At 45.2% G+C, this 15,329-nt stretch overlaps 1 protein-coding gene across 3 annotated transcripts in view; it reads right to left on the bottom strand.

Annotated features, from left to right (window-relative positions):
- The window catches only part of LOC146867367 (uncharacterized), an 80,669-nt gene extending 70,638 nt beyond the window's left edge, over positions 1–10,031 (bottom strand). Inside the window, exons 1-2 of one of the 3 annotated variants that reach the window (XM_085604557.1) lie at positions 9,906–10,031; positions 1,292–1,368 (exon numbers count right to left, since the gene is read on the bottom strand). In XM_085604557.1, coding sequence (XP_085460683.1) covers positions 1,292–1,361 — 70 coding nt within the window. In that variant the 5' untranslated portion in view covers positions 1,362–1,368; positions 9,906–10,031. Of the gene's footprint in view, positions 1–1,291; positions 1,369–1,466; positions 1,884–9,905 lie in introns of those variants that run through there. The other 2 variants (XM_085604540.1, XM_085604548.1) reach the window with 2 other exon arrangements.
- Between the last annotated feature and the right edge of the window lie 5,298 nt (positions 10,032–15,329).

The following is a 15,329-nucleotide window of genomic DNA, read 5'->3' as shown; positions in this document are numbered from 1 at the left end:
CGAAAAGAAACACTATCAACAAAGAGAGCACTCTTTCCTTTCTACACAAAATTACTAACACCATTTGTGTGCATAAGCCATATTGCGTCTGCATTCTTCAGCGTGCTAAGAGCTCCCAAATATGACTTCTGCATACCAAAAGGATGGGCACAGTAAAGAGATACCCAGTGATGAAGCATGAGACCGGAAGTGGGTGAGGGATTTTGTTAGGGAAAACCCCAGTGAGGTCTCTAAACTAGCAAGGTAGGATGCTCACGTTTCCATTTCCAGAAAACAGGACATCTTATGTGTGATCCATCCCTAGAGCCCCCTGGCAACTCTGTTGATTAATTACAATTAGCATGCAACAAAGGCTTCGCTTAGGCTCCAGACCTCTCGTTCCAAAACCACGTGTCGGCTCTGCCAGCATCCTACCCCCTGGCACTACTAAGGCGCAGGTGGGAGTCCAAAAGCCAGGAAGAGGGCTGCAACTGGGGAAACAAGATCATATGAACACTTAAGCAGGTATTGAGGGTTGGACTAGGCAAACCTAAGCTATGCATTTGCCTGCACAGGCTAAGCAGGACATGGGGAGACTGGGAACACATCCGAGAAGATTATACTGGACTTTAGGGGCTCTGATTTGGCAGAGTTTGCTTGGGAGAGTTTGCAGGGCATTGGAGGCTACTGCTGTTCTTTGGGAAGTTGCAGAGGGTACTGAATGCTGGGAGTGCACCTGTGGAAACTGCGTTGTGGCTTGGGAGGATGCAGGGGTCATTGGGGGCAGATGCAACACTTGGGGAGGTTGCATTTTGCATTAGAGAAGCAGGAAAATCAGTTGCACTGGGCAATCGAGACTGCGGCTATTATTGTAAAATATTCCAGTAGGCACTGAGGGCACGGGCTGCGTCTGGGGAGGCGGCACTGCAGGTCTGAAGCTGGAGCTGCACCCATGGTGGTCATGTTGAGACTTTCATCCGTTGAGCTTCACTTGGGCGAAGTCACTATAGGATGAAGGCTGAGGCTGCTTAGGGTTAAAAGCCCCTGGTGATGCAATCACGCGCTCTCCTTTTTTTTTTCCCATTCTGACTATTGCGGTGTTTCATGTGCAGAAGACACCTTTCATGAGTCCCCTTACAGGAGCTGCATTTGTTTGAATTATGCTATTTAACTACTTAATCACTTCTGATCCTGTGCACATCACCATGTTAAATCATAAATTAAAATGCACATATTTATGTATAATACAGAGAAATAATTGCATGCCAAATAAAATATGTTATAAAGCGAACAATATTTGCTGTTGACTTACTAACAGGGAGACTCCGCGCTGCACCTGCGAGCAAAAGCATCACCAAGAACGTCCTGAGAGTGGACAGCATCTCCGCCCTGGGTTCAAAGAAGAAGAGACACGTTTACTCTCGTCCTAGCCACAGTGTTTATACAACCCTCTGTCGCCGATGGGTTTATATCTGATCTCTGCTTACGTGCACTCTTTTGGGTGGACTTTACTTGCACAATTGCCGGTAATCAGCTGGGGGCAGCCAACTGCTGGGAATGCCAGGGTTTGTTTACCGAGCTGCAGCAGTGAGTTATTTGGAATCAACTAAAGAGAATGTCAAACAGAAGAAAAGTGGAAAATACATTTTTACAATGATGGCGTACAATGCACTCTCAAGGGCGGGATGGCCGAAAACTCCATCCTAAAATGAAGCTGGGTAATCAACTCTCACCTGTGCTCTGATGTGAAGGGTGAAAGTCCCTGTGAAACAGCTTCAGTCTGACACATCCTGGTCTAAAGGGAGACCATCGTGCATGTCAATGACATGGACAGTACTTGATATCTCTCCACATATACAGTAAAATCAACAAGCGAGGAACATGGGCTTCTGCCAGTGACTGGGACAGAAAGTCTGCAACACCTGCTGAAGACTCAACAACAAGGACTCGACTTTTCTGTCTACATCAACAAGAGAAATTATTGCAACGGAGAAGTCAGCATACAGTAAACTGCACCTGCGCCTAGTTGATGCATCTGCCATTTTATACTGGTGACTATAATTGATAGGGACCCAGGAAGAGGAGAGGGTCCTTGAGAGATGGGGAATGGAGTGCCCATGGGTAGTCGTAATCAACCTATCCTGTATTTGCTAAATGAACTGCATTGCGTCACTGGTGACTATAATTGATAGGGTCACTGGGACAGGAGAGTCCTGGAGAAGGGGGAGCGAAGTGCCTACGGGCAGTCATAATCAGCCTGCCCTGCATTTCCTTATGGAATTGCATTGCGTAATATTTAGTGTGTGATTAAAAGTACTTTCTTTTGCATAAAGATAAGCACTGGGCTGCACATCAAGTAATTGTGCCTGTTGTTTGTCTGCTGAGCTCTGTGGTCAACGCCCGCACACTATCTCCCTGAGAAGACTGTGACTGCTCACCCTCTCTACCCTGAAAGTCAAGTGTTGAAAGGTTTGCACTCAGTGTCTAATTTGAGCCTGTTTTTTCTGATGCTTTGTACTGGCACCTAATTCTTAGCACTGGCACTGGCACTCATTAAGCCTGATTTTACCAGTCAGAAAATTGGGGCTAGAAAATCACTTCCGCCCAACTCTTAGCCAAGGCTTGGTGGGAACATGCAATGATCCCACATAGCCAGAAAATATCCTCCACAACACCCACCCATCCATCCCACCTTCCCACTTCCTCCCTTGTCCCCTTGTCCGGGCCAGCGGTCCTCACACACATTTACCACATGTCTACACACATTTACCACCTTCTCAGAGACAGGTAGACAGGTGGTAAATGGGTGCATTAAACTGGAATTAGGAATTTAATGCTGGATTATTTCAGAAAAAATCGGGTTTACACAATAAATCCCCATTTCAGAGGGCTTAAGTCTTGCAATTGCATGAATTCCATTCAGAGATTCTGACCAGCATTGGAAACTTCCAGCTGCCTTGAGTCACCAAGCAGAATTCTGCATTAATTGTAATTGGGGCCTTAGGATGTTATTTATTACAGTTTTGCGTGGGCACTCACTCTGAGGAAAGTCACACAAGGCATGGTGTTGATTTACATATCATTATCAATTGTTTGTAGGTATGCATGCAACATATAGAGGATGTCATGTAGGGGTCAGAAGAAACAACAAGCATTTGCAATGCAATAGGTCTCGCATTTATAAGAGTTTGAGCTATTGGCATTGTAAAATTACAATGCCTTTTTTATGTTTTGGTTTTAAAACAAATAAAAGGCATTGTCATTTACAATGTCAGTAGCATAAACTCGCATAAAAGCAGTGTGTGGAGTGCAGCAGTGTGCGGCGTACAGCAGTGTGCAGAGTGCAGCAGTGTGTGGTGTGCAGCAGTGTGAGGCGTGCAGCAGTGTGAGGCGTGCAGCAGTGTGCGGCATGCAGCAGTGTGCGGCGTGCAGCAGAGTGTGGTGTGCAGCAGTGTGTGGCGTGCAGCAGTGTGCAGCGTGCAGAAGTGTGCGGCGTGCAGCAGAGTGTGGTGTGCAGCAGTGTGAGGCGTGCAGCAGTGTGAGGCGTGCAGCAGTGTGAGGCGTGGAGCAACATTTTTAACCAAACATTTCAAGCATTGCAAAGATGTTCCAGGTTTTCTTTCATTTAAATTGGGCAAACAGGATTTTTTTTCTGGAATACATATCAGGAATACCCCTCTCTTTGTTGAAAAATTCTCTAGCAAAGGTCAAACAGGAAATGTCTTTAGCAAGTTTATGCAAGAATTTCCACACACTGGTTTAGTTTCCCAAAGTTTTGTTAAATTCACAAAAATGTAACCTGCGTAACGAGTGAAGTTTTAGAATTTGCAATTTAAATGTGCGCACGCCAACCTACTTTTTACAGAGCAAAATCAACTTTTAGAATATTCCGTACCTGGCAAGAAGGTCTAAACTCTCTGGGACAGTAGCCCTGTGGCATTTAGCTCTTCATGTGCTCATTCTGAATGACCCGATCAGTTTACATGTGCAAGACTCATTTATGTCAAATGTGTTAGCTATGTTTTGGTCTGCTGCTTACAACAATGCTGAAACCTGTTGAACAATAGGTGTAAACCTAAGTGGCATTCCATTTTATCACGGGAGAAATACGGTCTCCAAGACCAGGTCACAACAGGACAACTGACAGCTGACGGCAACTGATTAACAGCTATAGGACAGAGGCCCCTTTACCTGCTCCCAGTAAAAGATTAACTGCCAGCGCCTTTTGCGTAAATCTGTGCAACATATCAAGACGGACCCCTCCTGATCATCCATCATTGTATGTGAAGTGTGAGCAGTGCTTTGGGTACCAAAGGGTGGGCTGCTTTTAAGACTAGCATGTGTATGCAGACCCTAAGGTGGAAGGGAACTCCAAATGGTTTAGTGATGGGGAAAGCTGCTGTATACCTTTACTGCCTGCTTCTCTGTTCTTCTCTCCTCTTCTGCAGCAATTAATGAGTAGCCAAATGTCTGTCCACTCCGCAAGAGATCACTTTGATGGCATCTCAACTGCAACTAAACGAGCAGGTAGGGTGCCTGCATGGTGACTTAGTCTGAACCCAGTGCTGCCTTTCCTAAGGGAGAGACTGAAGCCGTCAGGCGCTGAGGGCACTGCGGACCACGTCCATGGTCTCCACAGCCCCTATGAAGAGACAGACACCACGGCCTAGCACCAACCAATGGTGCAAGCAAAGTGCGTTTTCCATGTGCAATCCACTGTCCAATCATGTGCAAGCTAGACATATACAAAACAATAAGATTCTGGCAACTTCAGGTTGTGGGGGCAATCTGACTAGAGTTACACTTGCATTTTGAACCACTGTCTTTGTCATGAATGTAAACAGGAAATGTGAGAGTACATATGGAGGTACAGATTTTAGACAGCCCAGAGGCAGGACATTTATTAATTTCATAAAACCTCCAGAAGCTACTTTTACTTAACGTGAATAAAGTTTCATTTATTTTTCGGAAAGAATAACACGGATTGGACATTATATTTATTGTGAGTTATACACGCACTAATTCAAAGAGGTGTTCTAACGCTTGCCATCCTCCAAGACTAAGCCATGACTCTTCGGCCCCTCTACCCTCTGAAAGTGAAAGCCTAAAATTAGGTACTTCGAAATCCAGTGAGCTCGCTGTAGCATCCGCCTTGGTTCCAGGGACAATGGCAATACCGTCACAAGGACTGCCCAAAACCACCGCAGGACATGAAGCGCTGGTCTGACACTATTTGTTTGATGGTCATCTGTGGTAGAAAATGGGGAGTTACTCTTCCCCCTGCAGGAGCAGTCTATTCCAGGGAACATGTATTAACAGGGACAGGATATCAGCCACGTTATGACATGGAAGGGGGGGTGGGGGGCGGTGAGTGCTAAAGCAACACAGGGAAGGCTGGCATATGGTGATCACTTTCGCGGCCGCTTTGATGTTCTCAGTGGCCGCGTGGCTCACTGAGAACATCAAAGTGGCCGCGAAAGTGATCAGCAGGCTGCCAAATGGTGCGCGCGCCCGGCACATATGCACAGTAGTTGGCGGCCTGAAAAGCACTCGTTTGCACTTCCAAATCCCGCTTTCTATAGCTCTCGCCAGTGCAGCGCTAAAGCGCTGGCTCAGGCGAGACCTAAAAACGCTGCCTTTTTTCCAAAGAGCCTTGAACACTGCAACCGCCCACCATGGAACATTTCCTTTCTCTTTGAGATGAGGGGACCGTTCTCACTAGCTAAATTCACAGCACACACGTGTTTGAATCGAAACACTGCAGCACTACTTCACTCGTGGCCTAAAGGTATATGGTGATCAGGGACATTAACTCAGAATAACATTCCAGCATCTCTCTAACTAACTCGCAAACTGGGATATTAGTGCACAAGTTATGCGGATTGCTTTATGTTTCTCACCAACTGTAAACTCGGTTTTCAGAAGGTTGGATGTTTACAATGTAGAATTCAACAGATAAATTGGGTAATTTGGAGTTTGGAGGGCAGATATGAGGATGATGTGTCACTCAGTATAAAAAAGAATGATGTTAACCACGGTATCCACTCATTCTGCAAGAGACAGCACTGACGAACAAAGGAGGGCACCTCAGCAAAGCCCTGCCAGGAAAAGCTCCTCGTGCACGCCTAGGTGCTTCTGGGGTGCCACACTCTCTGTTGGTCATGGAGGACAGACCAAAGGGATGCCATCTGACAATTTAGGCACCACCAAATGAGGGTGGCAGAGTGTTGCTTCCCTACATCATTGACTCAGGCTGCCAGCTATCCTCTTGCCATTGCACACACTCGGTTCATGGTTTCACACACAACAGCAGGGGGGGTGCTGTACCCCGGTGAAAATTGATTCCCTCGCACATAAGAGTACGATCAGAGCCAGAGGTATTATTCAGTAGCCCACACCTGCCTAAACAACTCATGAGAGCATGAGGGGATACACCACTTTGTTGCTAGAGTTCAGAACTCCATTTTCCATTCATAAGCAAGTTTTTTAGGTCTCGCCTAGGCAGCGCATACGCTGTCTCATTGAGACATGCAGTATACGCTTTAGTGAGGGAGTCTCCGCCTCCGTTTTCCTATTTGTTTTTGAGTGTGTCTTTCAACAGGTCTTACTTGCTATTAGTTTAGCGTGTTTTATGTCCCTCCTTTTTCCCTGTTGGGCACGCCTATGGCTATTGGCCCCTTTACTGGTGTTAGTGCATTTTTTTGTGTCTGTTGTTTTTAGTGGATCTTTTTTTTTTTTACTTCAACCCAAGCTCGTTTCAGTTTTATTTGCGCGAGGCAATGTTTTTTCTTTTTTATTTGAGCCGCTGCTTGCCCATCCTTTTTGCTCATGCTTGTTAGCTACCTCTTCTCAGGGGTGGGTGGAGATGGCGCTGTGCTTCGCATTACGAGACTCGGCTGCAGCGGCTCCCGTTTGCTGTCCCTATTGTCTCCCAGAGCCTCTACTCATCCCTGCCAGTCACCGGCATTGCATCCTCCTCCATGACCGACTCACCACTGCTCCGCGCTAACGTATTTATCGGTGACTGCTGGGTGTCTGCTGCCACCACCTTCCCAGTTCTGGACCCAGCCAGCGTAACCGAGCTGCTTCAAGTGTCGGACTGCGGGCTTCAGGAGACCTGGGAGGTGGTGAGCGCTGCTTAAGATTTGTTAAAATAACTACACCAATAAAGTTAACAAACTTTAATTTGGAAGCACAGCCCTTAATCCTAGGCACCATTTTTTTATTAGCAGCTGCTTAGTGTTTTCCGTCTTTTTCATGATTACATTTTATCGTACTGTGTTGCTTTTCAGCCAAGCGTGTCATGTTGATAAAGTGCAAAATGTTTCAGCCTTGATACACACGCATTGCTGTACGAGGACGGAAAGAGCAGCACTATCCCTTAAGATACCACATACACATACAGTGCTCTGCGAGGAATAAGACAGCAGCACCATCCCTCGAAATACACACACAGTCCTCTGCGAGGACCGACACAGCAGCACTATCCCTCAAGATACACACACAGTAATGTGCTAGAACAGAGACAGCAGCGCTATCCCTCAACATACACACACAGTGATGTGCGAGGATGGATACAACAGCACTCTCCTTCGAGATACCACATACACACCCAGTGCTCAAATGGGCAATGTTTTTTTTTGGCTAAGCCGCTGCTTGCCTGTAGTTTCTGCTCATGCTTGGTTGCTCCCTCCTCTCAGTGGTGGGTGGAGATGGCGCTGTGCGTTCTAGACAGAAATACAATTTTTTTTTTAGCAGCTTTTTACTGTGTTTCCGTCTTTTTCAAGATTACATTTTATCGTACTGTGTTGTTTTTCAGCCAAGCACGTCATATTAATAAGTCATGTTGATAAAGTGCAAAAGGTTTCAGTCTTCATACACACGCAGTGCTATGCGAAGACGGACGCAGCAGCGCTATCCCTCAAAATACACACACAGTGATGTGTGAGAACAGAGACAGCAGCACTGTCCCTCAAGATATATACACACAGTGATGTGTGAGGACAGAAACAGCAGTGCTATCCCTCAAGATACCACATGCACATGCAGTGCCCAGTGAGGACGGAAACAGCAGTGATATCCGTCAAGGAAAAAGACAGCAGCGCTATCCCTCAACATACACACACAATGCTCAACGAGAAAGGAGAAAGCAGCGCTATCCCTTGAGATACCACATACACAATACACATGCAGTGCTTTGGCAGAAGGAGACAGCAGCGCTATCCCTTAAAATACCACAAACACGCGCAGTGCTCTGCGAGGAATAAGACAGCATCGCCATCCCTCGAAATACACACACAGTCCTCTGCGAGGATGGACACAGCAGCGCTATCCCTCGAGATACACACACAATGATGTGCGAGGACAGAGCCAGTAGTGCTATCCCTCAAGATACACACACATTATTGCATTTTATTGTACTGTGTTGTTTTTCAGCTAAGCGTGTCATCTTGATAAAGTGCAAAAGATTTCAGCCTTTGATAACCGGCTGCCTTCCAGGCACAAACACAGATGTTTTTTCAGCTGGCATAATGTTTATAAAGTGCAAAAGGTTACAGCCCGTGCCAATCGTATGCCTTCCAGACAGAAACACACAGTTTTTTTTATTAGTAGCTGCTTACTATGTTTCTATCCTTTTCAAGATTACATTTTATCATACTGTGTTGTTTTTTAGCCAAGAGTGTCATGTTCATAAAGTGCAAAAGGTGTCAGCCTTTAATAATCATATGCCTCCCAGGTACACACATACATAGTTTTAATCAACATTACAATTTATATTTATGCTGTGTTGTTTTTCAGCCAAGCGTGGAATGTTAATAAAGTGCTAAATGTTTCAGCTGCTGCCCACAATGTGCTTCCTAGGCACACAGAAACAAGTTTTTTTTTTTGCTAAGTTGGTGCCTGCTTTAAAGTCCATTTTGTTGGAGCCGCAGCCAAGGAGTTCACAGGTCTCCTTCTGATTATATGCTTTTGGAGTACAAACAAACACATAATTGCAAACTTGCTGCATGGCTTGGTGTTATAGCCGCACACGAGTACTTCCCAGGTCTTCTACAGATCGTGTGCTTTACAAGCAGAACAAAACAAATAACTTCAAAGTAGCTGCGTAGCCCTGTCCGTCTTCTTGGAGCCGCAGTTACGCACTTCACGCGTTTTAAAAATAGCATGCATATGTTAAAAAGGCTGTATTGTTTCTGCTGGTTAAAGGCCTGCATTTCCACTCTGTCTATTGTTAAAACAATTATCCCTTCCCATCCAAGGCACAAATTTATGCCAAGCGCGTAATGTTCATAAACTGCAAAATGTATACTACTTTAATGTAGCATATTATTACGTTACTTATGACATTTTCTATTTGCAACAAATACAAAAAACTTAAAATTACGGCGAGACCGAATGGCATTGCCAATGCTTATCTGTTGGGCATGCACTCTAGCCAAGCCCTTTGTTTTGATAAAGGGCTGGTCCCCAAAGTCAAAATGCCCTCGCTGCTTCACATCACCCAATTTACCCGTTGAAGGCCACAATATAAAATCTCAGACCCCAAAAAGACAATATTAGTCACAACGAGACGCATGTAGCAGTCCAAGTAACGTGTGCACAATTCTCTTGATTTGGGAGTCAGCCGGATACAAGCTGCAACGTTGTTGTGAGTTCCAGTACCTGAAAAGTATTCACCTTTAGACCACAGGTCAAGCATTGCACATTCATAGATGTGTGTGTGCACAGTCTGAAATAAGCAAAGCCCGACATAGCACTGATTGTAACCCAGTCACCCTTCTAGAGTCCACTTAGAGCTAACCCTGCTGTGCTATTTGACTAAGACCATACGTGAAGCATAACCCTCAACCCACTTCGTCAAATGCCCTGGGGGGGTGTCTGGGGTCTTCCAGGTTCCCTCCCACCAATCTCCCTTTTTCACCCACCTGGGCCGCCTATTGTGTCCAACATTATCAAATCTGGATGCAGGTTTCTACGCACTTGTTTTGCCTCATATCTCCTCCATAAGCATGCAGGTTTTTCAAACTACCCACAGTGATTCAAAGTGCTCTGAGCAGTTTAATTTCATGAGCTAACGAGGTGAAAGCACGATTTCATACCGTAATGGCACCTGCTTAAATTGTGCAATATTTATTTTTAACTTCTTCTTACCAAACGTGGAAACCTCAAGCTGCTGCGATGTCTTGCTTCAAAGAGAGAGAGAGAACAAATGTGCCATATCTATTAACAATGGCCCTTTGTTTCTCTCCCTCAGCATTGGCACACTTGTAGCTGCCATGCGCCAAGGCACACACCCTTGCGCAACTGTGCACGGGTGTGTACGTGCTCTTATGCATAGATTTTGTACTAGAAGGTGAACCTTACAGTACAAAAGCTATCCTTTAATACTTTTCCCACTTTGTATGTGTACTGGACAATGCAGCATTTATTCAAAGTTGTAAAAAATAGGGTGAAATAAAATATTGCTCTTCAATATGCCTGCCTTGTGGAGTCCTAAGATTTAGGTGCAAATCCCAGCCTCCATATATTAGTAGATAAGTATTTGCATCAAAACCCATGGGCGATTGCATGGGAATGCCCCTGTACCACCTTTGAAATGCCCCTTGGTGCAAAATAGTGCAAATTAACGTACAGCGAAACATTGTTTGACTTTGGGATACTTTCCAACACAAATCCTGGTTTGCACTGTATAGCAAGTCCCATCACAACACTGCACCAGGTTTTCTTCAATTTTGTGACACAAACCCTGCTAAAAGTGTTGGGAAATCTGGGCCCGTGGTTTGAATCCAAGCTTTGGTGATTGATTGAAAACCATGTGAATCTGGGCAACATCACTTAACCTCTGGTTGACTGAAGAGCAATTTTGAACAGATTTAATAATGAGCAGCAGCTCTGTAGCTCCACAGCTAGATTCTCACAAAAATAATGTATACATACATACTTTGCTAATCTGTTGCTTTTACTATCAGGAGAAAAGGAAAACTGAGAGTGTACTGCAAGCGGCTATTGAATGAGACTCAACTACTCCAAGGGTGAGATGTATTATTTCCATTCGCAAACCAGGGATATGCAATTTGCACACCTGTTGGTTTGTGAATGGGAATGCGATTTGCAAAGCCACTTGGGTACTAATAGGTCACATCACAAATTGTCTATGCACGTTGGGTCACAAAATTACTTACCTAATGAACATAAATTAGACAGATCATAATTTGCACCCATCTGCGAATGACTGCCGCTGCAGGGTTGAAAGCCTCCAGGGGACAGCAGACCTCTGTGCCAGCATTTGCTTTCTGAAACAGAAAACACTTTGGGGCATATTCTCAAGAACATGTGATAACTACCGCAAACGTTGTTTAACCCAACTCTTCACATCACAGTCTATTGACGTTTTGCAATTGTAGCTCCCTCTGATCTCAATTGGAGTTTCTTTGAATGGTGAGTGGTATTCTGTTGTGTTTTCCGCTATACTACATGCTTTACATCTACTGTATTTACGGAAGCCTGTCACCTTTTGTAGCCAGCTGGTTTGTGCTATTATTTCTGGACTACTTTTAACAAATACATCTCGCATAGAGAACCCTCTTCCGTAGGATATAGTTGGTGATTTTCCTATTGTAGACTCAAGTACATCCTCCTCCCTTACCAGATGGCAATTACTTTAAAGAATATCCCTCGCTTGTCTTTCATTTTTGTTATAATAAGTTGATATTAATCTAACTTCCTGTTTCTCCTCACTTTTTTTGTTAAGAGTGAACAGAATAAATTCTCTACTCCCTGCTTCTACTTTATTAATAGCCTTTTCCAGAGTTTCTCTGCTGTAACCTCTCTCCAGGAATCTTTGGTTAGTTTCTTCCAGGCATGTCTTCAAATCATTCAGTTCACTGCAATTCCTTTTTACTCTAAGCATTTCCTCATAGGGAATGCTGGACCTGAGTGGTTTCGGGTGAGAGATACTGGCATGCAGTGTAGTGTAACTTAGTTTCTATTTTCCCAGTTTTGATGTATACTAGCAACGTCTATAAAGCTGACATCGTTCTTTCAAATGTGTGCTCTGAAATGTAGATTCATCTCATTGCAATTTATCTGCGATACATATGTTTGCACAGCCTCTTCCATTCCCTTCCACACAATAAAGATGTCATCAATGAACCGTAGTCAGCTTATCACATGGTTATACCTAAATTTCTCCATGTACATTGGTTTACAGTTACTCCTCACATCTGCCCATGTGCAAGCATGTGTAACGAGGGGTGACGCAGGTGCCCATCACTGTACCACGCATTTTCCTGTACACCACTTTATAAAAGAGGAAAAAGTTATTCTCCAGGCACTATTGAACGATACTAATTAACATTTTGGTATGATTGTACATTTTCAATGGTCTACTTCCAAAGGAAGTGTTCCACAGCACACAAACCATCCCTGTGATTAACGCTTGTATATAGAGATGTTACATCAAGGGATATTAGACAAAAGTCATCTTGCCAGGGTATATCACATATCCTTTTGAGGAAGTGTCCTGTGTCTTTAATAAAAGACGGTAAGTTCTTAAAGGAAAAAGTCTATATATCTTGAAGTATTTTCATATAAGCTGTAATTTGCCAATATTGTAGGTCTACCCGGTGGTTGCTCTTTGTTTTTATGAATTTTTGGGATAACGTATAAAACTGGCATCTTAGGGTGTTCATTCTTGATATATAGGTATTCGTCCTGGCTCACTAGTCCACTACTTGACCATTGAGACAGTTGAGTTAGATAGTTTCTTTGTACTTCACATACTTGTTGCCAGCTACTTTTGCTGTAGCATCTATTGTTACCTAGTTGCCACTGGGCCTCTGCTTTGTACATTGCAAGTGGCTAAAGTGCTATATTACCACCCTTTTCTAAGTTACGGACAATAGTCTCTTTTTGATGTTGTCATTTCTGAATTAACTTGTTGTAGTCTTGTTCTTTACAATTGTGTTTCTTGTTCTTCTCTTGAACCTTGATGTGAAGCTTTTTTAAGTTTTCAATTAATCTATCAATTAATGCGTCTATTCCATCTCTGGCTGTTAATGGAACAAAAGTTGAAGCTGGTTTAAAATGTGTCTCTGCCTCACCGTAAACATCCAGACTCAAAGAGTCAATAATTCCTTGCTCACATACTGGATCAGCCAATCCTGTGGCTTCCCTTTCAAGTTTTTAAAGTTCTTGCATCAAGCTTAAGTCTGCAATGGGCAGTCCATCCTATTCACTAGCCACATTAGATATATTTGTCACTCTTCGTTTGTTTTTGGTTAGGTGATATTTCGCCAGATTTAATATACTAATATACTTATATATGTTCAATCAATCAGGGAATTATTAGCGCACTACTCACCCTTGAGGGTCTCAAGGCACTGGGGAGGGGGGGAGACAGCAGTTCTGTTCAGTCAAATAGCCAGGTCTTGAGCGCCTTCCTGAAGGTTTTTTGGGAGGGGGCGCGTCTGATGTCGATTTCGAGCTTGTTCCAGGTCTTGGCTGGAATGTAGGAGAAGGCTTTTTCCCCTGTTCTGGCTCTGTGGATGCAAGGGGTTACAGCGAGGGTGAGGTTGGTGGAGCGGAGGTTTCGGTTGGGTACATGGAAGGTGATTTTCTCGTTGAGGTATTGAGGTCCTGTGTTGTGGAGGCATTTGTAGACGTGGGTGAGTATCTTAAATGTGACTCTCTTCTAGATGGGGAACCAGTGGAGGTTCCGTAGGTGTTGGCTGATGTGCTCGTGCCGGGGGATGCCGAGGACGAGTCTGGCTGCGGTGTTCTCTGTGTTGTCTGGAGCTTGCGGAGTAGAGACTTGTTGATGCCGGCGTAGAGTGCATTTCCGTAGTCCAATCTGCTGGTTATGAGTGCGTGGGTGACTGTCTTCCTTGACTCGGGGAGGATCCATTTGAAGGTCTTTCGGAGGATGCGAAGGGTGTTAAAACAGCTTGACGCGACGGCGTTGACCTGCTTGTTCATGGAGAGGGAGGTGTTGAGTACGATGCCGAGGTTTCTGGCATGGTCCGTGGGGGTTGGTGGGCTGCCCAGTGCGGTGGGCCTCCAGGAGTTGTTCCATGCTGATGGTGTGGTTCCGAGCACGAGGACTTCTGTCTTCTCCGTGTTGAGCTTCAGCCAGCTGTTATTCATCAAGGATGTGACATCCTGCATTCCTTCCTGGAAGTTGAGTCTGGTGGTGGTGGGGTCCTTGGTGAGGGAGAGAATGAGTTGGGTGTCATCGGAGTAGGATACTATGCTGAGGCCATGCTGTCTGACAATGGCATTGAGGGGGTTCATGTAAATGTTAAAGATAGTTGGGCTGAGTGATGATCCCTGGGGTACTCCACAGTTTATTTCCGTGGGTTCAAAGAGGAAGAGTGGCAGTCTTATTCTTTGGCTTCTGCCGGTGAGGAACGAGCGGATGCAGTCGAGGGCGGTTCCTTGTATGCCGGCGTCGCGCAGGCTGGCGGCGAGTGTGTGGTGGGAGAGAGTGTCAAAGGCTGTTGACAGGGCGAGTAGGATCAGGGCTGCGGTGTGATCTTGGTCAAGGAGGGTGCGGATGTCATCTGTGGCGTTGAGTAGGGCGGACTTGGGGCTGTAGTTGCTGCACAATCCAGATTGGGAAGGGTCGAAGATGGAGTTGTCTTTGATGAATGTGGATAGTTGTGCATTTACAGTCTTCTCCGTGACTTTTGCCATGAAGGGGAGGAGAGAGATGGGTCGGTAGTTCTTGAGGTCTGTGGGATCTGCTGAGGGTTTCTTGAGCAAGGGTCGGCGCATTTCCAGTCATCGAGGAAGGTGCCGGTCATGAAGGTGGCATTGATGGTGTGTCTTAGTTCTGGTGGGATGGCGGTGGTGGCTCTGTGGTAGATGTGGGGTGGGCAGGGGTCCGTGCGGGCCCCCGATTGGATGCCTTTCATGGTGGAGGCAGTCTCTTTGGTCGTGACTGGAGTCCATGAGGTAATGGTGGGCTGGTTAGTATTGCTGGAGGGCGCGGTGGTTGCGGTGTCAGGTGTTTGGTCGCTGAAGTTGGAGTAGAGGTTCATGATTTTCAGGTGGAAGTAAGATCCAAGCTTGTCACAGAGGTCCTGTTTGGGTATTTGGGTATAATTGAAGGAACTCTCAGTACAGAATGATAGTCCTAGCGTCCAAATTTGTTCTTCCGCCTTGCTGAGCGCTGTCCCTGAGAGATTGACTATTGTTTTGGGTGTTTCAACATTTATTTGCATTTCCATTTTTGTTTGCGACTTGTTCCTCCTGCTGCTTTTCCTGTGTTATCTGCATCTTTGCGTCCACCTCTGTCAGGCATGTATGTGTGTCCTCTTGGTCATATAGCATTGCGTCTGTCCACTCTG

Source organism: Triturus cristatus, chromosome 1_2, assembly GCF_964204655.1.
Source record: "Triturus cristatus chromosome 1_2, aTriCri1.1, whole genome shotgun sequence".
Lineage (NCBI taxonomy): Eukaryota > Metazoa > Chordata > Amphibia > Caudata > Salamandridae > Triturus > Triturus cristatus.
Note: the sequence above shows the minus strand (reverse complement) of the source record. Positions and strands in the feature narration are given on the sequence as shown.